At 45.4% G+C, this 23365-nt stretch overlaps 2 protein-coding genes across 2 annotated transcripts; one reads left to right on the forward strand and one right to left on the reverse strand.

Moving 5' to 3' along the window:
• The first annotated feature begins 67 nt into the window (after positions 1–67).
• On the forward strand, positions 68–11518 carry ARL6IP5 (ADP ribosylation factor like GTPase 6 interacting protein 5). Its single transcript, XM_026110815.2, has 3 exons — positions 68–1070; positions 9155–9372; positions 9728–11518. Exons 1-3 carry the CDS (start codon positions 895–897, stop codon positions 9898–9900), a joined length of 567 nt encoding a protein of 188 aa, XP_025966600.1. The 5' UTR covers positions 68–894; the 3' UTR covers positions 9901–11518.
• Positions 11519–13483: 1965 nt separating this feature from the next.
• On the reverse strand, positions 13484–21223 carry LMOD3 (leiomodin 3). Its single transcript, XM_026110803.2, has 3 exons — positions 20821–21223; positions 17693–19093; positions 13484–14220 (listed from the first exon to the last, which is right to left on the reverse strand). The coding sequence occupies exons 1-3, from the start codon at positions 21109–21111 to the stop codon at positions 14194–14196; spliced, it is 1719 nt and encodes a 572-aa protein (XP_025966588.1). The 5' UTR covers positions 21112–21223; the 3' UTR covers positions 13484–14193.
• Positions 21224–23365: the final 2142 nt, after the last annotated feature.

Genomic DNA, 23365 nt, shown 5'->3' on the forward strand with positions numbered 1-23365 from the left:
TGGTCTCCATGGCAACAGGAGGGCTTTTCCCCCCCCGCCATCCATCACGGCGGCCGCCATCACGCTCAGAGCCAGCCAGGGCCGCAGCGGCAGCCCCGCAGCTGGCTCCCTCCCTCGCCCCGCACCGCCTAACTGCGGGGATCCCCGCTGTCCCGGGGCCTCTTTGCCGTTTCCCTAGGAGCCCCAGAGCCCCGGGGGCGGAGCGCGCCGCCATCGCTGCGCCGCAGACACCCCGCGGTGACGAGGGACAAAGGCCGGGAACGGACCTGGCTCCGGGCGCCCTTCGCTCTCCCGCAGCCGGGCGGCCGCTACATGCTGGCCGTGATTTCGAGTGCGTCTGTCTCATCGAGAGCGCCCTGGGCGTGTGAGGATCGCGATTTTGGGGCTCAGGCTCCCCAAATTCCCCTTTGGGAAGCTAGACAGGGTGCGAGAACTGCTGCAAGCCTCAGCTGTCGCGCTCACGCGTGGGCTGCTGGACCCTCGCTGAGGGATTTAAGGTGTATATGTCGAAGGATTTAATATAGAGGGCCTCGAAAGAGCCCTGTGTTGCCATTTTTCGCCACTACCCCCTGGCTGGGGAGCGGGTGATCGCTGCGCCTGCCGCCTGCCTCGGGCGCGCCCGCTGCTGCCCCGCCTCCCGCACGGCGGACGCTACCCGGATTTCCCCCGCCCCCCTTCCTCGTCCGCTGCGCCGCTTTAATCTCTTGCAGATTAGCAGATTAGGCGCATCGAGCCTCCCGCCGCGGCAGCCCGCCCGCCCGCCCGCGGCGCTCCGCCGGCCGCCGCCGCCGCCAACCAGCGAGCCGCCCCGGGGCGGCGCCGCCGCGCTCTTAGGGCCTGCGCGGCGCCGCCGTCGCCGCGGCGGAGGCGGCAGTGGGAGCAGCAGGAGCCGCCATGGAGGTGCAGGTGGCGCCGCTGCGGGCCTGGGACGACTTCTTCCCCGGCTCCGACCGCTTCGCGCGGCCCGACTTCAAGGACATCTCCAAGTGGAACAACAGGGTGGTCAGCAACCTCCTCTACTACCAGACCAACTACCTGATGGTGGCCGCCACCGTCGTCTCCATCGTGGGGTCAGTGCCTGCGGGCCGTGAGGGGCCTGGGGGGGGCCAAGGGGGCTGGGGGGCGGCTCCCCCGCAGCTGCCCTGGTTTTGGGGCCCGGGGGCTCCCGCAGAGACAGGAGCAGCCTTTCTCCCCCCTGCCCCCCCGTCCTCTCCATCAGCCGTCTCTCTTCTTGCTAATGACGTTTTAAAAGCCATGCCCTAGTTGCGGCTCTGTGTTTCTTATTTCCTTTTTTCCCCCCTATTTTTTAGGTTAGTGAGCATTTATAATAGGATTTAGGGTGTTCATTTAGATCGGCTTGGGGCTTTTTTTGTTTGTCTGCTTTTTTAGGGGCGGGGGTAGGCTAACAGATCTGAGAGCAATCTCTCTCTTCTGTTGAGGCTGCTCAGACCGCTTGGCACGAATGTGAGGGCTCCAGATACCGAGGGTGTTTTCCCTTTGCAGGGCACAGTGTGCCTGCCAGAAGGTGGTGATGGGTTTGAGTGCCGGATGTAGCTGCTCTCTGAAAAACTAAATTGCATCCTCTGCAGTGACCTAATGCTTCCTGCTTAAATCTGTCAGCTGCAGCTGAACAGGCTGAGATAACCTTTGCTTTGAATTAATAATAATAATAATTCTGTTCTATGTTATAGTTTTGCATTTATGTAAAGGGGATAGAATGACCTTCTCTTACTCCTGACCTAACTCACACTGAAGAGCCTTAAACATAAAATATACTAGGGTACCCATCCATTTAATTTGGGGCAGGACCTTTGAGGCAGGACAACATGCTGGTAGTTTGTTCTTGTCAGGCCCAGTTTTCCTAGAGGGAATTGGGAAATAACCTACTAACCATCTTTTGAATTAGGGCCTATGTGACTCTCTTTCAAGTGTTGCTCCAAGAGCTCTTTGACCCAACATCTTAAACAAGAGATGCAGCAGAGGCTGTGATGATTAAGCTTTTAATATGGAAGTAGGAATAAATTTCCTTTGCTCCTCGCAATGGGCAAATGCTTAAATTGGAGGATTGCCCAGCTGCTAGGCCAAAGTGGCTTTGGCAGCAGTGTATCTTATCTTGTATGTTGTAAAGGCTTAAAATTCTTCCTCTGTTTTTTTGTTAAACAAGTTGTGTCTAGTTAGGGCTTTTAACACTGTTGATCCAGACTCTCAGTTAAGATGCTTTGGGTTGCAGTGAGTTTTGAGCTATGTTTTGTGAAAGGAAAGGTCCCAAAATACTGCACTTTCTTCCTATTTTTTGGTGGGGATATGGTGTAGTCAACTCACTAGACTATCACACTGGTAAAAAGAGACTTCCCATGCTCTTGCTGTTCTTGCACCACTATGGTCTAAACTTCTGTGTTCATCTGCCCTTGTTTAGCAGTCAGATAGCGTAGCCAGTTCTAAATGACTAGGCAAAACAGAGTGGTTCTGGAAAGCAAAGGGGAAAACCCATCTCCCCGAGAGCTGGGGGAGGGGGGAACAGTTTTGATATCCCTGGCTGGAAAACTGAAATGATAACAACTTTTACTCAGTCTTCTAAATTCCTTTGCCCTTTTATACTGTGATCTCTTCTGTTCAGATCAAATGCGATGCCTCTCCCACTTATTTTCAGCTCAATATTTCTATTTTGCTTGGAGGGAGGGAAGGAAGGAAGGGAGCCACAGAAGGCAGAGATTAATATCAGAACAACTAGTTCTTAATATTGAGTGGTAACCCACTGAGTTAAAAATTCTGGACAAGAAACAGTTGGATCTTAATCTTAGATTTTCCTTTTTTTATTGCACTTATTAGAGACTTTGACAAATCTGATTCTTCTAACCCTGAAGTAAAAGGGGAAGGGAGAAGAACCCTGAAGGGAACAGAGTAACACTTTAATAGAGGTAAAACTATCCACTTCTGTTAAACAGTTTCCACTTGGCCACATTGTGGCTTTGGCAGAAAGGTGGAGAAAGGCAAAGAAAGTTCTCCTGATAAATTTATATTGATGACTAAGTTGCAATCTTCTGTTTCATTCTGTACTGCACAGGAATCCCTGAGTGATAAATGATGAATCATGGCTTTTTAGGAACTCCGAAACTTTATGCAGGCCTAGGGGCAGGATTATGCAAACAGCTAATGCAGTGGTCGTTCTGTGATCAAAACTAAGAGCAGGTAGAGTAGGTTATGAGCTAATTTTAAACCATCTAATTAGAAAGACAGGTGTGTAATGCAGAGATAATGTTTTCAGCATTGTAATAACACAGTAGCTGTGGCAGTGCTGGGTTAACATAGAAACTGTAGCCTACAGCTTTCTTGATGCTGGAAGCACAACGCTTATGCCATGGTTTAAATTTACTGCCTCTTGTACAACAAAGTTGACATCTCCAGCCTTTTCTCATCTCTCTGTGAGGTATGGAATAACCTTACCATGAGTCTAGTGGCATTGTAATGATCTCCTACTCCATGGTTCCCTTGTCTCTCCTCCTCCAGTTGCTTTCTCTGATAGCTACTGTTACATGTAAATGATGTTCAGTGCTTTGCCCTCATGTATCTTGCTTTCAACCTATGAAAGTAAGCAGGGAATACTAAATCTGTGAATGAGAAACTAAAACTACTGAATGAGTGCTACTCTATTAAAACAGGCTGGTGACAGCAGTCTGGTCTCTTTTCTTCCTAAAAAAAAATTCCTTTAAGAGTGAGTCAGGACTAGTGTGCTCATTTTTCCTGCAACTCTGTTGCAGTAAACCACTGAAGAAAAAAAATATATTACTAAATGAAACTGTGCCCCTTCTCCCAGATGTAGGGGCGCTGATGATGACTGCCTGTTCTTGCCAGGAGCTAGGGCCCTGTCGTTGTGAGTGCTTTACAGATATTCATTAAAAATAGTACCTCCCACAGCAGCTTGCAACTTGTTCCCCCCCACTTGAAACTAGCAGTCTGTTTACTAAGTATCATTTGTCTTTGCTGTCACCTACTCTCACGTGGCTTCTGTGTCTTGCTGTTCAAACTAACTACTTAAATTCATGGGGTTTTATGCTGTTGTTGTCAGGTAGTTGCTAAAGATTAGTTTTTAGATCTGATAGTATCTAGAAAGTGTAATGGATTCCAGAGTGCCTCATTTAAGAGAGTCCTTCATTCTTGTGTGGCTTAATATCCCTCAGCAGCCTGAAGTCCCATGTCTCTTATCCTTTGTCCCCTCTGCTCTAAACATCTGCTGGCCTTCTGTACCACCCCTAGCAATCAACAAGTGGTTGTTTTCCTGGACCACCACCTTAGCTGACTGACTTGCTTTTAGTAATTCCCTTGCTCCATCAAAGACTCCAGAGCAGTAAAATGCTTAGTTTTTCTAATGCCTAATGAAAGAGTACAAATGAGTGAGCAATGCACATTGCTCCAAAACATATGTTGCATGCTACATAACTTCCCAAAGGGCTGGCAAGTTTGCAGAAAGGAATTTGGCTCCTGTTCTCAAAGCAATGTAAATGAGAGGCAGCAAGTAAAGAAGCATTGCTAAATCTTTAGATGCTGGGGGCTATCACCTGGCTGTGACCAGACTTGTTACTGAGAGGACAACATGCCATTCATATTTTTACATGCTACTATTATTTACAGCTATATAACCTCACTGAAGTTAGAAGTATGAGGAGGGGGGAGACAGAACTTGATCTATACTGTAATGTCATTGAACTAATAATATGAGGAAGGAAGCATGTACCTGTTGTCATCTGCCCACCACCTGGAACGTGGTGGAATACAAGCTCTTTTAAAAGGGAGTTTTCAGGCTTATTTGATGTAATGACCTAACTGAGCTGCTCTAAGCAAAAGGATGTTGTTCTCGATGATTGCAAGTCACTTATTCAGAGTTTTTGTTCAGGCTTGCCTGGTCACGTGGAAAGGAAACAGGTGTGACAGCAACTGCTGAATAATCACGCTGGGCTGATCTTCTAAAATAGAAAAGATTTAAGGATGGAGGGAGCTTGCTTTTGCTTTTTATGTGGACTGTCCTCTTCCTGGGCTTATGCTGCTGGAGGCTTCTTGTCTTGCACAAAAGATGAGTCTTACCTAATTGTTTTCCCCTATGCTATAGCTGTATCTTCAAGTAAACCAATCATCTCTTCTGCTCTATCTGCACACTTATGCACAGACATATAAAATAACCTGTCAAGAACAGGCAGTGTGGTAAATCACTACAAATCTAGCTTTTTGGACTTTCCTTTAACCTGTTCTGTGAAAAATGTAGGGCAGAGTCTGGAAATGTGAATCCTGTTTAAGAGGGGAGAAAAAAAAAAGCAGTATCTCATCTTATCTATTTTTGCCAGTCAGAGGTATCTGCTTAGCTACCAGTACTCCTTCCCATGCAGCTACACTCCAAGCTGCTGGTATGTGTGCTGTTCGTGGATATTACTACAACAAATACCAAGTGTTTCATAGTCTTACCCAGCACAGGACAATGCCTGTGTCACTGCTGCCCTTCATCCAGCCTGAAGCCAGGCAAAATGCTTTCATATTAATTTTTTTCTCTTTACTTTGTATGGAAGCAAATGCCAAGGCAAGCACGGTCCCTGAAGGGCAGCAGGGGTACAACTGCAAGTAGCTGCTGTAGCCCTGAGGCACTGCTGGAACTGACTGTAGATGATGGTTCTTCCTAGTCCATTTGTCCCAGCTGTTCTGGAGGTTGCAGCATCCTACATGGTTGTTCCTGCTTATTGCAGAGAGCAGTGCAGCAGAGCATCCAGTTAGGGTGCCATTTGTTCTGGGCTCTTCACACCTCTAAATGGTGGTTAGTCCTGCTATATTTTGGGGTACAGAGAACCAGTTGTTTTTTTCCCAACCTCCCGAGGGATTTTTTTCCTGCAAGTCATCTGAGTAGCAAGTTACCACAACACTGCCATGCTTCTCGGTCTGTGAGTTACATGTTTAAATATTTGAGAGGTCCAATAAGCCTTTTCTAAAGGGAATTGCATTTAGAAAGTACTTTGTAACGTAATGGCTAGTCACTTGCCTTGTCTCTGCAGCTTTGAAAGACTTCCAGCCTTCTTGTCCAAGCATGAATTTGGCTTATGATTTTATCTGGATATAAATAAGGTCAATATCAATGTTAGTGGTTCTATTATAAGGTGACTTCTAGGGCTCTTGTACCTTATACTGATCCTCATACAGCATTGCTTTCCCCAGACACTGGTGTTCTGAAATAATTTGCCTGTGTTTTTTCTTTCTAGTGCTTAGCTATTGTACTGCTGAAAGGGTTATGCCAACTGATCTGAGTGAAAATGGATAATGGAAGTTTGCCTTCCTGACAAATGCCACTGGCAGAGAAGAAGCTTCTATGTAGTAATATTTGGTAAAATCTTGGGTAGCCCTGTGAATTACACTGCATCTGTGGGCAATTCAAGCAATAAAGGGGAGTTTGGCATGTGGAAACACTACGCATTACTGTATTCAACAGTACTGAAGTCTGTGGACACATGGCTAATAATTTGAATACCAATTTTCAGTGGCAACTGCTATCTCCATCTGTTTTCATGTGGCTCTGAATAACCTCATTTGATACTTCACTGTTTCTTTGTATGCATTGGAATGCAGCCCACTTCAGAAAACATGTAATTCAATTAACTTTCCCCAGGAAAGTAGGATCTTTTGAATTTGTGGGAGGGGAGGGGTTTATGTTGTAGACTCCCCCACCTCCCCTTTATGTCCCTTACAGCCAGTCAGTTATGCAGAACCTGTATAGGAAAGAAATGTAGAGCAGAGAAGTCTTCAGTCCTTGCTTCTAAATATGGGAAGGTTGCTCTTCTCCATCAGTGTCTGAAGCTGTAACTATATTGGAGGGGTGGGTGGGGAAGATAAAACATTGAGAGGAAAATGTGGCAGAGCGGAGATTTGCCCTGCCCTTCATTCCCTTCAGCATTAGCTTATCAGTAGATTTTCGGGAACGAGAAACATGGTTATTGCAAGCTGCCTGACTGAGTTTGGCCACTTCTGTTCAAAACTAGTTGGAAACTAGAGATGACTTCTGCCTCAAGAATCTTGTACATGTGGTAGTATTTATATAAATTGGACATCGGAGTAGTCCAGTCAAGGGTCACCTCCTCCTGCTGCAGGGGAGCGCAGATGAAACTGACTGCTTTCCAGAGCAATGCTGTTCACTTTTTCCAGCCTGGAAACTTAAGATTGACAGTTCAGAGCTAAATATAACCTGGCTGGCTGCAGGGAGTGACTCAGATGCAACAAGCAGATCTGCCCTATCACCATTTCCTAAAAGCCATGCTGGCGCTACAGCATGAGTAGCAGAAGCAGGTGGGGAACCAGCTTGAATTTTAATCTATTTCCATCCAGTTGTCCCATCTTTTGTTGGCACAACTGACTTAAAGAATCAAGAGGCAGTCTCTGCCTGGAAATGATTCTTAGGGCTCTTCCTTCTCTAGGAGAGCACTCTCTGGCACTGTAGGTACAGTGTCAGCTTACCAGCCCAGGAACAGATTTCATCTGCTGCTGCAGGATGTCAAGCAGAGACCACAAACCATAGCATCCTCTTCAGCAGTGCTGCAGAGTAATGACTCATTGTATCTATTAGCTTTGGAAAAGTAAGACCAACTCCAAAGCCTAGAAGAATAAATCTCAATGACATTTGGCTTTATCTGAGCAGCGTTACACTGCTGGGATAGTTGCAGCACCTGAGAGTGTTCAGCAGCAATGTAATTAGCTAAGTGCACATACAAGCAAGTAAATCAGAGGGCTCATGAAATCACATAGCTTATTAATGTATAACTGAAATATAATAGTGTGGATTTTGTGCAAAGTATACGAACAAGGTAAGCAAAGTCACAGCTGAAAGCTGAGGACAAAACAACCTCTAAAATACTTGGGAAAGTGGTTTGAGCAGGTGATGTTCTCACCCTGGTCCAAAAAAAGGGACACATACTGTTTATAGTCCAAAGCTGTTCCCACCCGATGGCTAGGTTTACTTGATAACAATAATAGAATACAAACCTCAACAGTGGCCCTCTTGCCAAACCTGGCTCTTCTCATACTTCCTGCAAGATCATTATCCTATTATGCTGTTCCTCCTGATTCTTGAGTATGCTTTTTTGGGCCAGGGCTTGCATCTGTTGTGCTGGTGGTGGTAAGCTCCTTTTGCAGGTCCATAGAAATTTATATTCTTTCAGGTATAAACCAAGAAGAGGGATTATTCAGAACAGTAAAGTGGAAGTTAAATAAGGGGTGAAAGTCCAGGTTCTAACCCTTGTTCTCATTAAGTATCTTCTGGAATCCTAACTGTTGGGAAATCCTTCCCTTCCCCACCCACACAACCCTTCCTCAGTTTACTCTAAAGTTCCCCCGGAATCTAATGCTGACTTGGCAAGGGAATGAGTATAACAACTTGTATCAGCGTCATAGTGTTATCAAAGACCTGATGTAGGTTTGCTGTAACCAGTCCTTTTCCTTGAGCAGAGAAGCTAATCCACATTGGTGTTGGGATAGAGAATTACTTTCATTCTCTTCTTGCTGTAGAGTTATTTCCAGGTATTCATTCTGACATGAATGCTATGCATCAAACTTTGTTGGTGTTGAAGATATAAGAGCATTTAAAACAATTTTTTGTACTCAACACCCCCCCTTTCCTTTTTCTCTTTGAGATTCTAGACAAGATAACATGAAAAGCTAGTCATTGTGAAGGTCTGGGCTGAGCCTTGTTTTGGCGCATGTGTAGGGAAAAGATCAATCCCTTGTGCAATTGATGGCTGGCTCCATCTGCCGTTGGGATTTGCTGATTCTGGGTCTGAAATCAAGGGAATGCATTGCACAGGCAGGAGGTGTTCTGGTGGTAAGCGTTTCTAGGAATGAAATGCTACAGACACTCATTTTCTTGAACTATGCTAACAGAGAGAACATACAGACCAAGATCATCTAAATGTGCTAATTCACTGCAAAGCATTACTTGTTCCGTTGCACTTGTTGCTTTATTAGCCTCTGTGTAAAAATTGGAGGTTGATAAAGGTTTTGACACTGACAATGACTGACTTTTCAATGCTTTATCTCCCTAGTAACTAAGTTATCCAGTGAGCTGTGTGTTTAATATATGGACACAAATAATGAAAGTTCTGAAATACACTTTTTTTTTGTCTCTCCTCTCCAGATTTCTGAGTCCCCTGAACATGCTTATTGGTGGTACTGTGGTGGTGCTGGTGTTCATGGGGTTTGTGTGGGTGTCGCACAACAAGGATATACTCCGCAAGCTGAAGAAGCAGTACCCAACTACATTTGTAGTGACCATTATGCTGTCTAGCTACTTCTTGATTTCCTACCTGGGAGACGTCATGGTGTTCATGTTTGGGATCACGCTTCCTCTGCTCTGTAAGTATTTTTTGCTTCTCTGGGGGGCTGAGGAGTAGGAGACTTCAGCCTTCCCAAGTAAGTCTGCAGAGTCTAAGTTGGCTCTTGGCTTTACTATTTCATTATCTAAAATATTCCAAAACAAACCTTGGCGGGGGTGGAGTGGAAGAGCACAAAACGGCACAAACTGTCTTTAACGTTATTACTGTTTGAGATATGTAAAGAATATTGAACAGGTACTTACAGTTATATAAGCCATTTGGACTTCAGCTTCTTCAAATGATAGTGTGGCTTTGAATTTGTCTTAAGATGGATGCTATAAGAACTATGCCTTCATTCGGCATGAACAATTAATCAGTGCATTTCTGTTATCCAGTGATGTTCGTCCATGCTTCTCTGAGGCTCCGGAACATAAAGAACAAACTGGAGAACAAAATGGAAGGAATTGGTTTGAAGAAGACCCCTATGGGCATCATACTGGATGCTCTAGACCAGCAGGAGGAGAGTATCAACAAACTGGCTGACTACATATCTAAAGTGAAGGAATAAACAACTATAACACAGCATTTTTACCTGTTGCAGGAGTGTAGTTGCTATTTACTATTGTTCAAGCTTGCTTTCAGTTGGTGTACAAAGCAGGAAATGCACATGTGGCACAGATTAATACTTGCAGGATACAGGTATTCCAAGGTATTCAGGGCTCCCCTAAGAATATAAGGAGAGTAACTTTTCTATTGTATTGTAAAATGTTCTGGTGTTTACACGAATACATACTAACTTAAACCTATTTGCTTGTCTCTTCTTGCTGGCGGGGGAGGGGGCAAGAGATGGAAGCCCTGTGGAATGCAGTCTTTCCAACTGTCTTTGTAGCAGATTTGTCTGTTAATAAGAGTAACACCCCTTTTGTCTCAGTGCTCCACGATGGCAATTCAGCCAATTTATTATACCATGCAGCACCTTTAAGCTGGCAAACTTCAAGGGGAGCTGGAATGTATCAAAAGTAGGCATCTCTTGCATCCCTAAAACCCCTAATTAAAGTGGTCTGTAGTGAGATCATGTCCTTAGCTCAAGTGGCAGACAGTGAAACTGCAACTCTCTTCTTGCAATGAGTATGGGTTCTTGTTCTCACCTCACATTCTTCCTTTAGCAGTCTGAAATGGTCTAAATAGATTTAAGCATGTAGAATATACATGGTACCATGCATCTATTGGTTCCAGTAAAGCGCACCTTTTTCTCTGAAATCTTGATTCTGTTGAGATCTGCAAAAACAGCTCTTCTTCACAGAAGAGCCAGAACTTCCTCACATAATACCTAAACTGCAGCTAAAAACAAGGAGAAAGAGTATTTGCAGATTAAACTAGACTAGCTAGGATTCTACCCTATTGGTGTTTTTAAACACTGCTACTTTAGGACTTACCTTGTTCTGCTTTAGTCTTACAAGGCTGTTTTGTAGATGAAGGTGTATGTGTGTGGTGATTTGTGTGTGGGTCTCTTTCTTTTTTTCTTATTAACCAGAACGCAAAGACACAAGCTAAAACATGCATCTCGCCAACTCTGTTCTTCTGGCACTCTTCAAAGGAATGAACTGGATTTCAGGTTTACAAGTAAAAGCAATAAATGTCAAGATACAGTTTTGGAAACCCATTCCAAATTCATTAAGATCTGTCTGCCTGCAACAACTCTTGCAAGTGGTATGGGGGATTTTTTTTTTCTTTTTATATATATTTTTAACTGCCAGCTTTGATGGAATTCTGTCTTGATAATAGGTACCAAAAATAAGGGGGAAAAATTTCCAGGTGACACTCCATTTCAAATATTCTTGCATTTCTCTTTTCTAACAAAGGAACTAGTTTAATTAACGATAAAGCAAATATCCTTAAAGTTGAAGTTTTTATGTGACTTACCCATGTCATTTTCATAGTGGATTATGTAGAAATCTGAAAATGTCATTCCATTTAAGTGTTATAAAGTGATCAGTATTTATTGAAAATGTCTGTGTATATTCCAGCTAAAGATTCAGTGGCCTATTCCTCACTTGTAGCGCATGGTCTTTGTTTTATGAAAACTGTTACCACACTTAAAGAAGGTAGTAGCCTATAACTCAGTCATACTATTGAATTTTAAAAACTGCACATTTGTGAAGAAAAATAAACTCGAATGGTGATTACTGAGTGCATTTATTTTACATTATGAAAAGAGACCATACCTGAGGCTTGTGTATTCAGCTCCCACGGTTGGTAGAAGTGCCTACTGTGGTGTTAGATGTTCAGGCACAAGCTTATGCTTGCAATGAATTCCTGGGGTGCTCCATGTCTGGAATAATTTTGGTGAAATATAAGAGGCCTCTGTGCATGACTTCTGCATCCATACAAAGGCTTCTCCCCAGAAGCAGAGTATTTAAGCACTTATTCATGCTGCTTCAGTCTTATATAACAATACCTTAATTAAAATAAAATCCCCGTTAAGTACCTAAGAGGTATTTCTCCCCACTTCTAGGATTACTGGGAGTTGTACCTTGAATGCAGCTAGGAAGTCAACTTTGTGCCGCATCTAAGCTACTACTGCGGTCTTTCTATCAGGCTGCCTCCCTCCTTTTATGGTTGTTAAGCTCCTGCTCACAAAGAGAAGATGTATTGAATTGGGGCTTGACATGGCCTGCTCTAACTACCCTTACAATACTTGCCCATGCTCAAGGCACAGAACACGCACTGCTGCTCGACTCCTTCTGGGTGGAGCAGTGATTTGTACTTGGCTGCTTGATTTGGCAATTCTAAAGCATTATTTTATTTTCATCTCTACTTCCTTTTCCCACCTGGTTCTTTGCTACTTCTTAGCTATGCAAGTGTGGCATGGAAGCCAGTATGGAGAGAGTGTGCTCTACCAGTGCCCTAGGGTAGCTGCTTTTTGTGCTCCCTTCACTTGTTGCAACAACAACAGTGAAGTCCCTTCACTTCTCTCCACAGGAGAAGCTGTTTTAAAGCACCACCTTACTTCCCTTTCTTAAAGGAAAGAGGCTGTCCTGTTTCTCACTTCCTATCTTTTTACAAAAGAGAGGTCTGTAAGAAGCAGAGGTGCAGTGAAAAATGGTACTTCCTTTTTGATTCTCTGCTTCAGGATAGCAGCTGTCCCCTCCACCTTACATGATACTGTCATGTCTTAAAAACTGCTTGCTGGGTCTTAGGCAATCCATCAACCATGTTTCCCATGGCTGCAGCATTAAAGTTGCAGACAGAAGTACAGCAGAGAGGGAGCTTTTAGAAGTTTGGAGACAGATGCTATAGTGAGGGATTTGAAAGCAACCAGGTAACAGACACAGAAAGGACAAAGACAGAAGTTTAAGCTAAAGATAAAAGGAAGTCTTGGATTCAGAGAGGTCCTGAACATTATGTTGCCTTCATTCCTGTTTTATCAGTAGCGATACCAAAAATGCAGGGATGGGAAGAGAAGTGTACAATACACATTAGACCTGAACAAGACTGGGATTTAACTACTAGAAGAACATGGCTAAGAGGGGTAGAAGACACCCACCTGAGGGCAATCCTGCAGTGACCTGGAGAGCTGGGCATGTTAAGAACATGTATCAGGTACATGAAGGCAGGGGATATGCACATTAGCTGAAGGAAAGGTTTTGCTGGGAGGAGTAGGAACACAAAAGATGACATTCTTACAGGAATATGCCATATAGCTTTAAATTACTAAAAAAAGATTGATCTCATGGAGATGTATTCCACAGGACTGTGGCATTTCTATAGTTGGTTTAGAAGGGAGGCTTGCAGCAAAAGTTTTTAACGCAATTGAAAAAGGAAAATTTTTTTCACAATATTAAGCAAAAACAAAATTAGATAGAAGTAAGACAAATGTAGTAAGATGGTTAACCCCATGAGCTCCAGCCCATCTCTCACCACTGCTTAGGGGAAAGACATGCTATTTGCACCCCCACTGGAAGGAATAATCAGTTTATCAAGCCCATGACAAAAGGGGGGATAAGACTTATCATCCAGCCAGTTAAGGAGCAATGTAGAGAGTGATCTGAAATGGCATTTAGATGCGTTCTAAGGTGGCTGTAATGTGGCACTGGAGAAAGGATTAAGGGTTACATCAAACACAGAGATGCATCATGGGGAATGAAGATTACAGCTCTCAAAACAGATCATGGCATCTTCTTTTATATGCTGACCAAGTACAATACCAGCTACAATGTGTTCTGTAATACATGTAGCTTGAAACCATCAAGCCTTTGTGTTCAATGTCCTATGCCTTGAATTTTTCTTCTTGGCTCCAGAGACAGTAGTCCTTCTGTTCTGTAAACCTGTTAGCCATGGAAGTGCTGCACACATCTTATGGAGGGAGCTTTTATTTCATTTCTGTTTCCTGAGCCTAAAAAATAAAGCTGTTTACACAGAAACCAAATGCATTTCTCATGGACAGGAGAGTAAAGCAAGGAGCATGTTGTGGAAAAAAAGATAAGATAAAGCACAACACGTTCCTGGAGAATGTGACAGTAGAAGGACAACATGGAAGCAAAGTTGTTTACTGACAAACCATACAGACTTAGGGTTATTGATGCCTCTGAGAAAATAACTCCCGCAGCAAACTGGAGCCTTGGATCCATTTGGCAGACAGATGGCACCACGATTGTTTGATAGCTGATGGAAACTCTTAACACTGACTTCTCCCATTCCAGCCTTTTCATCACACTTACAAAAGTGCATGTTGCAAGCTTTGTTCCCAAAGAGTCATGTATACCACCTGGCTTCTGAAGAAGACATCTGGTGCAACAATAGTAAGCAAAACTTGCACAGTCTTTATTCCAAGTTGTTTTCTTCAGGTCCGTCTGGTCTCTTACTCTAACTGCTTTGGCAATGGCACCTGGACAAGGAAAATAAAGAAATATTACAAGGAGGATATTTCCCAGTCTTATTTCCAAAGCCAGCTTAGGTTAATATAAACCTTCAGAAACTGTAAAAGGATCAAAATTTGTTTGTAGTTCCGCACTTGATGTTTGCAGGTTAAAGCCCAGTAATTCTTCTTGCAAGCAACGAGTCTCACCACACAGAGCAAACGAACACCCAGGTTCGCTCAAGCAGTAAAGCCCCATTTTAGAGGTGAAGCCGAGGGTATCACAGCAATTACACGATTATCAAGATCACACAGGCAGATGAGAATAAAATACTAATGCCACACACCCAAGCTTCAAGTCATTTGCCCAGATGAAAAAAAAAATCAATAAGTGTATGGCATTTCTTTATCTTTACACTGTAATAACAACTGTTATGAACTGGCCCATTTAAGACAGTCCATGAATTCACCTTCATGTCCCGTAGTCTCATCACTAGGTCACGGTTGCTAACCACAGGGGGGGACCCGGGATGACTGGGTTTGCAGGGATCTGCCCTGAGCTGCAGAAGGCTGCTGGGAAGCTCTTTACAGAGCTCTGTATTTTCTGTGCATCACAGGAAAGCACTGAGACCAGTTGCTTGTACTGAGCATTCGTATGGGGGAGCAGCTGTGAGCAATACAGAAGGATGCAGAGTTTAAACTTGCTCTGCTTTTTGGATGCACTTCCTCCCACCTTTTTTCTTCTCCAAGTGTCCCTAAACCTCAACAAGCACATGCACAATATACTGACTTCTTTATCTTATGAAGAAGTAGTTAAATCCAAGCACCACTGATTGACCTCAGTGATGAACAGAGGCCAACCGCAAGCTGGCTGAGCCCTGCAGGCTGCATCCAGACGCAGCTCCCTGCGCATCCTCATCCCGGATCGGCCGTGTCGTAGAGACCTGGGATTTGCCTGGAAGCACCTTCTGCCGCTTCCCCCGCGGCAGCGCTCTTGGCAGCTGGCAATGAGCTTTTCCTGGCCAGAGGCCGTTGGAAAAAAGGAACATTCCCATTTGAACCCAGGGAAATGAAAATGGTATGGAAAAGGAGCCGGGTCAGCTTTCGAGATGGGGATCCTTCCCTGTGCGAGCGCCGTCACTTCCAGCTCTCCCCAGCACAGTTTCAGAAGCAAATTCTGAAGTATCAAACGTCAACAACAAAACCCTCTGCTCCAAAGCCTGTAACTTCTGTTTATAAAATCCTGCTAGGATTTTGAGGGGGAGCTAATAAACAGGGAATGGCTGGGGTTAACACCACTGCTCCCTGGCACCCGCTAACACGCAGGTCTCCTAATCCTCGCCGTGCAAAGGGCTGCGCCTTGCCTGAAAAGCAAGAGCACTGTCATCCTTCCCTTTTCCTGGAAAAAAGGAAGGGAGAGGAAAAGAAATAATGCAGCAGCAATGAGAGAGTTTTTCGCAGGTGAGAAAATCCCCTACCCCAACATGCAATTGCAAGCCCCTTTTTGGGTGACCTACCCAGTGTGTGTCCTATACAAAAGCAGCTCTTTTCTTTTTAGACAAGGTAACCAAAATACAAAGCAAACTGAGATCCAGAAGGGCAAGGAACTGCTCTGAGGATAAGCCCTGGCTGCAGCCAAATCATTCTTGCTATCAAAAACCCAGACAGAAAAACATGGGGGCAGGTGGTGGTGTTAAACCCCGATCAGGAGGCAGAGGTCCCTGCAGGACCCGTCCCTCTAAAAATTTCAGGACAAACTACTCTCTCCAAAATTACAGAGGGAATAATTACTTGTTGGTAGATATAAATGAAAGGAAAATGTGACTCATGGTACAAAAAAGTCATTATTAAAATACGAACTATGAAAGAGAATTTGACCATTTCAATTTATGAAGGATTTCCTGCCCTCTTTCCCTCGTGTTAGCAGCACAAACAGCTACACTGACATCACCAGCTTCAAACAGATCCGTTGGCTTTTTGTATTTCTCAGAGAATGGTACGATGCAAGGAAATACAACATTTTCGGAAAGCAGAAGGTTAAACATGATGGCCAACATTTTGAAAAGTGGCTTGTGAATTTGGTATCCAGGTAAGAGCATCATCAAGAGGCTTCTCACAGTTTGGGGCTTAAATTCTCAAAAATATGAAGAAACCTAACTCAGATTTGCATTTGAGTTGCTGTGAGCGCTTTCACTGAAACATTTACTTACAAGTGAGTATAAAAACATTCTTAGGTCTTTTTACTTTCTTCCTATAATTTTGCTCCAATATTGCTGCTAATGAATCTGTTTTTTTTCCCTGTTAGCTCCAGAATTTTGCTGTTAATTTAAATAAGAGAACTGACTCCAAAAATCCAGTAGCGGAGGATCCCTAAATAATTCACTCCTTGTTACGTGGTCACGCAGGCAGAAGCAAATGTGCAGACTGTGCATCTAGGCTAGGTTTTAGGGTAGCTGTATCTGTTTCTGCCCCAGCTGAGTTTGCCCTTTGACCCTCCTTGCTTATTTTTATCAGCTTATCAACAACTTTTAAAACCTGATAATGAAAAATAAGAATACAATTTGCACCTTTTGCAGCAAATTAGTATATTAGAGAATGAACTATTTTAGCTGAAATGTTTTTAGACAACTGCTAAAATGTGTTACGTGTTCAGGCAGCCAAGAAAACACCATTTTTACCTATCCTGTAGTTACAGGTCAAAATGTAATGCATAGGCTCAAACACACGGAAAAACATTGCAGCAAGGGCTTTTGCAGCATCACCGTTATAGCCCCACATAAAGAAAATGACTCTTTAAAAGGTAAATTTTCCTCACACTAAAGCTCAATTTCATGTCAAACATCCTTCTTACTTCCCTAAAGCCTTTCTCTAGGTTTGCCAGAGCATTTGGTAGGGTGCTGAAGCTGCACAGCGCTGGCCCAGGGCCCCACCAACAATCCCGGGTGCCCCAGGAGCGGGTGGCCGGGAGTTATCAAATGGGCCAGGAGACAACGCTTCCGTATGTAGAGTGAAGCGAAATAAGAAAAGTGCTACCAAAAAGACAAAGTCTTTACTATGCAGGCGTTTGGACAGCCTAACTATATATTAAGGTCTGCATCATGATAGAAGAATCAGTAAAACAACAATTCCTGCTGCCCTCCTGAAACAGCTACTACAGTAATATTTTCATGTCATAAAAAGGAATGTATTATTACTGCTATGTTAATCCTGGCTTTCTGTTTACCCCTTGAGGGAATTTCCTTCCCTTCACCTGACTGCGGTGTGTAAGAGGTTGAAATCTCCCTCCAGCTTCCCACGTTGGTCATTGCTATCTCTGATTTCTTTAAGCCGAGTTTAATCACTGTCTTATGGCGGATGGGCCACAGGGAAGACGACAGTGCCAGGAGAGGGGCCACGTCCCGCAGTGTTCCTGTGTTTTGGGGCGGCGATGAGCCGGTTCAGAGTCGGGTGCCTAAATACCATGAAAATCCCCCAAACCGGAACCGTTGCTCTACACACCTACCGGTTTAAGATAAGCAACGTTACTCTGACGAATGTCGTTTAGGAGCTGATCTCTCGGGGTGATCTCGACGAGGGGGGGCGGCCGTCTCCTGGGGATCGGCTTCAGGGTTTTGATGACGTCCTTGAGGTTGGTTTTCTCCGTGGGCTCCACGTACTTGGACACGGTGGGTTTGCGCTGCGTCTTCTTGAGCTTGACCACCCGGTAGCTGACGGGCTGCTCCCGGGGCGGCTGCTCGGGGGCCGGCTGCCTCGCGCTCTCCTTCCTCCTGCTCGGGGACGCGGAGGTGGGGACGGGCGGCTTCGGCGCCGGCGGAGGTTCACACGCCCTGGGCTGCGGCATCGGCCCCCCCAGCATTTCCCACATCCCAGGAGGCAGCCCAAGTCCGTTTTCCAGCATCGCTATCAGCTCTCGCTGCTCTTTCATCTGCTGCTGCCGTTGCTCCTGCTGCCTCTTCTGTCGCTGCTTGTCCAGGTTCCTGCTGAGCAGGTTGGTTACCACCATCCGGGGCCCCGGCAGCTCGAAGTGGTAGCCCATCTTCAGCAGGGTGGGGTTGGCCTTCAGCAGCCGGGCGATCTCCATCTCGGCCTGGTGGCCCAGCATGCCGCGCTGGTTGTGGAAGCGCAGCTCCGTCAGGCTCTCGTTGTACTGCAGGCACCTCATGATGGCGACGATGCCTTTGCCCGAGATGAAGTTGGAGTCGATGTTTAAGGTCGTGATGCTCCTGTTCTCACGTAACATGTTGGCCAGCGCAAAGGCAACGTTGTCGTCGGCTCCCACGTTGGCCAGGCTGAACGTTTTTACGTTCTTATTCTTTTTCATCGCGTTTACAAAGTCTATCAGCATTTCTTTGGGGATGTTTTCTATGTTGTTCAGGTTGAGCTCTTTCACGTCCGGATTGTTCTTTCGGACTTTCTCCAAACTCTCTTCTAAATTGGTTTGATTTCCTGAGGGTCTGGCACTTAGCTTTATGAAGCTAGTATCTAGTGCTAACTTTTTGGGGATGTTTAATTTTGATATTTTCTTTTCACTTTCATCTTGCTTTTCTGCCAGTTCCTCTGAGTCTGTACCTAGTTTCTTACTTATCTGAACTCTGTGACTGTTTTCGTTGGCGTATGTCTCCGTCGTCTCTGGTTGATTCTCATCACCCTCTTCCTCCTCCTCCTCCTCCTCTTCATCATCTTCCTCTTCATCATCTTCCTCTTCATCATCTGCTTCCTCCTCCTCCTCCTCCTCTATCTCCTTATCGCTCCCGTCTTTGCTTGGCTCTGCAGACCGTGCTGGCGCGTTTGACAAGTGCTCGTTCTGGTAGTGCCTCTCTTTCCCCTCGGCCTCTGGCCGCCTCCTGCCAGCAGCGCTGCCGGCCTCAGCCGCGCTGTCTCCAGCCTCCGCTGCAGCGTTTCTCTGAGGAAGGCAAAAACCCAGAGCTGAAGCAACTGCACGTGGCTTTGCCAGGTTTATTTTGTGCTAAAGTCAAACTATAATAGATGGATTTAGATGCCTGTGTGTCCTGACGTTACAGAATATTATTTCACCGAAAGCACCGTGGCCCGTAGGTGCCCGGATCTCACGTCTGCCCTTTAGGGCAGCGACACACGCGCCTCGCACACCCTCCCACTGCCTCCGGAGCCCCCCAGGTCTCGGGGCCAAAGCCGGTTTCTGCATTTTGTGTAATTTTTGTCGTTTCCCTGACGAGAGCGAAAGCGTGCTCTGCACACCGTGAACACCAGGAATAAGTGGTGACCATCTGCCCGGCCTCGGAAAGCCCTGGGAGGGGACGTTGCACTGCCAGCGCGCAGGACAACAGGCCCCGTGGTCTAAGCGCCTCTCCAGAGCACCACAGTCAAGGAGAAGGGTTGCCGGAGACGAAGCCCAACGCGAGCTCGGGTTGGGTGTGTGTGTCTGGAGACGGGGAGCTGGACCCTGCAGCAGCTGCTGCGAGATGGCGGTGCTTCAGCAGCAAAATCAGCTTCGCTGCAAGGGTCCACCCCCTCCAGAGACCCTCCTAAAGGAGATATATATATATATATATCTTTTAGCATCCTTTTCTTAGCTTCTGAGACGCGTTCAAGCACTGAGGAGCGGTTTGAAGCCGCCAGACGGCACGTAACCTCCACGTGGGCACCGGGACGGCTGCCGTGGGGCCGCCCCACGTTTCCCCGGCGCGGCGGGAGGGGGAGCGCCTCGTCCCGGCCACCAACACCAGTGACGGCCACAGAGCGAGGGGAGACGCAGGGGTTTTTCCAGAGACGTCCATCTGGGGAAGGCGGACATTTCTCTGCAACGGGATAGTGATGCACTTTTGGCAGTGATTTCTCCGTCACTGGGAAATGCTGTGCTAATGCAGATCAAAACGTCTTCCTAAAAGATTTGCACTGGTTGGACCAGGAGTTAACTCCAGGGCACTTTCATGGCCTGTGTTTCACAGAAAGTCAGATAAAACGGTCACAATACCACTTCTGCCCTTAGGGCAACAAATTCTAGCATTTTATTGTAAAACATAGCCCTAATTCCAAAAAATATCTAAGCATGACCTTAGCTTCGTTTGGAAGTCATAGGGATATTAGCGTAAATTTAAGCACTGCATTGAAAAAGGCTGCGCTCGTCCCTGGAGCCTGCATGCTTGCTCAGTAGTGAGCGTTTCACACGGCCAAAATATAGGCTTTTTTTTTTTTTCCAGCGTGACATTAAGTTCCACCTATTATTACATTCGTCTTTTACTTACTAAAGTAAGTTTTCTACGGAAAAGCAGAATAGCACTCCTAAATAGGCAAAGTCAAACAAACTGGAGTTGTGGTTTGCTGAACTGGTTTTATGACAATTTCTTGGTCATTTGCTCTAGTAAAACAAAATCAGGATTTACTTATATGAGAAAAACATAAGTAAAGATTTAGAAAATAATAATAATAAAAGAATGCCAGCACCAGTCCAAGCTAGACTCTGTCACTACTGAGGCTTTTAGGGAGAACTTAAATTCATGGTTTCTTACTGTACTACACGAAAGGAACCGAAACAGAGGCAGACTATGCTGCTAAAGCTATTTAACTGAAGCAAAAATCTCTAGTGCTATACTCTTAAAATACATCCTAGAGCAGACACCTAATAAACATTTGTGGTTTTTTGCTTGTTACCTCAGAGGGCAGGAGGGTGACGGGAACTCTCTCGTCCTCGAGCATGCGTCGGGACGCCTTCTGCCAGTACAGGTAGTCGACGAGCGACCGGTGGTCGAAGCTCCCCGTCGGGGGTTTCTCGGTCTGGTCTTTCTGTATCATCCCCACGGGGACCTTCGGGTCCGGAGCCATCACCTCCATTTCGCACTGGAGCTCCTTGAGCTCTTCGGGAGACAGATTGGCAAGGATTTCATCCTCGTCGATGTCCTCGGGACAAACCTCCTCGTCAGAGTTTGGGCTGAGTTCAGACATGCTCGTTCTCCTCTCCTTCCTGTACTCCTGATTTAAACCTAAAGAAAAAGATCAATTTAAAAGAGATTTTCCCACTAGCAGCAGTTCGCTCGGTTAAATCGACTTCATGTTTTGGTCATGAGCTGTGGCCGCTCCTGCTCTTAGTGTGGGAGACGAACAGGGAGACTAAGTCTATATTAAGCTGCACTTGGCTGGATAAAGAGAATTTATGGAGATGCTGCCATGCTCCATTTTCAGCAACTTGTCAGCTGTGCAGGCTCCTCTGACATTTCGGTGCAGCTGGTGCGTCCCCATTGAGCAACGCAGAAGATGGCCCTTTTCTAGAGGATTCCCGTGGCGTCCTGCCGCGAATGTTTCGCTGTACGCATGAATTGCCACCGGCCCACGGAGTGAAATTAATATCGCCTGCGACGTACGTGGTGCGAAATACTATACTGCAAGAAGAATCAGCACAAGGTCTGTGTATCGATAATATCTCAAAATGGCTTTAATGGGGATTGTGGGCAGCTCTTTGAAGAGTGCAGGATTTTCCCCTGGTTTTATGGGCTTTGGTGAGTTTTAAAACCTGGCTGAATACTGAAGGTGGGTTTGATTGAATTCATCTGTCCCATGGCTGTCTGAGCTCCCCAAATGCCAGCTCTTGCTTAACAAAAAATCATCCAAGACTTGAAAAAGCAGGTGAAAAAATCGGTACAAAATGTGCCCTGTGCTCGGTGGGAGGGATCTCTGGGGTATGGTGAGGCCTGAAGGATGGCAGGGGCTCCCAGACACGCTAATTAGCACGGGGCAGGGGTTACTTGCAAGCCCACGGGTGCAGCTCGCTCAGCGAAGCTGGGGCAGATGCCTCCTGGGTGCCGCAACCCCTCTGCCGCAGCGCTGCTCACCAACAGCTCGACGGCCCCGCTGGGCAGGGACCTCCATCACAGCAGACTTCCAAGTACGTGTTGTCCCTGCTTCCTAACTACAAGGGAGTATTTTGATTATCTTTTTTCTTCTGCTTTACAGCAAACTGAGGGGTGCAGGTCTAAAGACGTTTCTGCCACCTCATGTTGCATGGCCATGAGAAAGCAGCTGAACCAACAGTGCCTGGAGCCCCGCTTAACCCCCTGCTCTTCACAGCCCAGGAGCAATGCAGATACCTTCTTTCCATCTTGGTGATGGCAAACGGAGGAGAAACCAGCCCAAGTCCTGTGGGGTGGCCGGGGTCCCTGGAGAAGGAATAATGCTATTTTTAGTGGTGATCCCTGTTGGGCTTGATCAGTCATACAACACCATGATTGGCACGATCAGATTCTCCCTCCGGGGAGATAACACCAGGACAAAGACTTTGGGGTGTTTTGCTGCAAAGCTATTTTGAGTATTTTAGCTCCATGGGCTGGGGTCTTTAGGCTCCTCATCCCAGCCGAGGTCTTCAGGGACTCCAGATAAATGAAGTTTCTGTTTTGAAGTCACTAATGTGCGACTCTGTCAGTAGATTCAGACATGCACAAATACATCTGGCCTGACTCTATCAAGGACATTGTCTGCACTGTCAACAGATTGTGGCTGGCACTTCATCTAAGGTTCATCTTTTCCCTACTTGTTACTATTTTTTTAAAGAATTAGTGAATACAAATATATACTTTGCTAGTACTTGTAGAACTGATATAACTACAGAAGATTATTTGAAAATATTTTTGTCTTTAAGTCTCTGTTCTAGCTTGAGAAGACTTCACTGTTTAGAATATTTTGTATGCTGCCAAATTTACACAGCAAACCAGCAAGCTGTATCGCTGACACTTCTGTGTTTGTGGCTGCTTCATAAAAGCCAAGTAGCGTGGGCTGGTAATTTCTCTGCTACAGCACAGCTTCAGTATGACACAGTTTGGACTGTTCATTTGATTATCAGGATTTCCTTTCATCCTTTCAGATATTGCTTACAGGGGGTATCGAATCAAATCCTCACATTGCAACCATGAATGCATCTTTCATAGGAAAAGAAAAGGCACACAATAGGCTGTGAAACCAAGAAATTTAAGCCATATTTCTCATCGCAGTCTAAACCATGCTCTGCTGGAGTCTGCCAGCAGCAAAATAGTCTCTGCGTGACGGTTGTCTCTCTTTGCTGAGTTTAACAACAACAAAAAACATGGTATTCAAAGCCCCATTAGCCTCTATTAAAATGCCATAAAACAAAGCTCTTCATTTAACAAAAGCTGTTACATGGAAGTTAAGAGGGCAAAAATTTAAGAACAAAATAAATGGTAAAGGAAAA

This window comes from Dromaius novaehollandiae, chromosome 12 (genome assembly GCF_036370855.1).
Source record: "Dromaius novaehollandiae isolate bDroNov1 chromosome 12, bDroNov1.hap1, whole genome shotgun sequence".
In the NCBI taxonomy this organism is placed as follows: Eukaryota; Metazoa; Chordata; class Aves; order Casuariiformes; family Dromaiidae; genus Dromaius; species Dromaius novaehollandiae.

Bases quoted from the DNA above. Each gene is read 5' to 3' on its own strand.
- LMOD3 (XM_026110803.2), bottom strand. From the start codon at position 21,111: ATGTCTGAACTCAGCCCAAACTCTGACGAGGAGGTTTGTCCCGAGGAC. The intron at 19,094-20,820 runs GTAACAAGCAAA...TGCCTTCCTCAG, and splicing joins TCACCCTCCTGCCCTCTGAG to AGAAACGCTGCAGCGGAGGC. The intron at 14,221-17,692 runs GTAGGTGTGTAG...TTCCTTGTCCAG, and splicing joins ACGTTGCTTATCTTAAACCG to GTGCCATTGCCAAAGCAGTT.
- ARL6IP5 (XM_026110815.2), top strand. From the start codon at position 895: ATGGAGGTGCAGGTGGCGCCGCTGCGGGCCTGGGACGACTTCTTCCCC. The intron at 1,071-9,154 runs GTCAGTGCCTGC...TCTCCTCTCCAG, and splicing joins ACCGTCGTCTCCATCGTGGG to ATTTCTGAGTCCCCTGAACA. The intron at 9,373-9,727 runs GTAAGTATTTTT...TCTGTTATCCAG, and splicing joins GATCACGCTTCCTCTGCTCT to TGATGTTCGTCCATGCTTCT.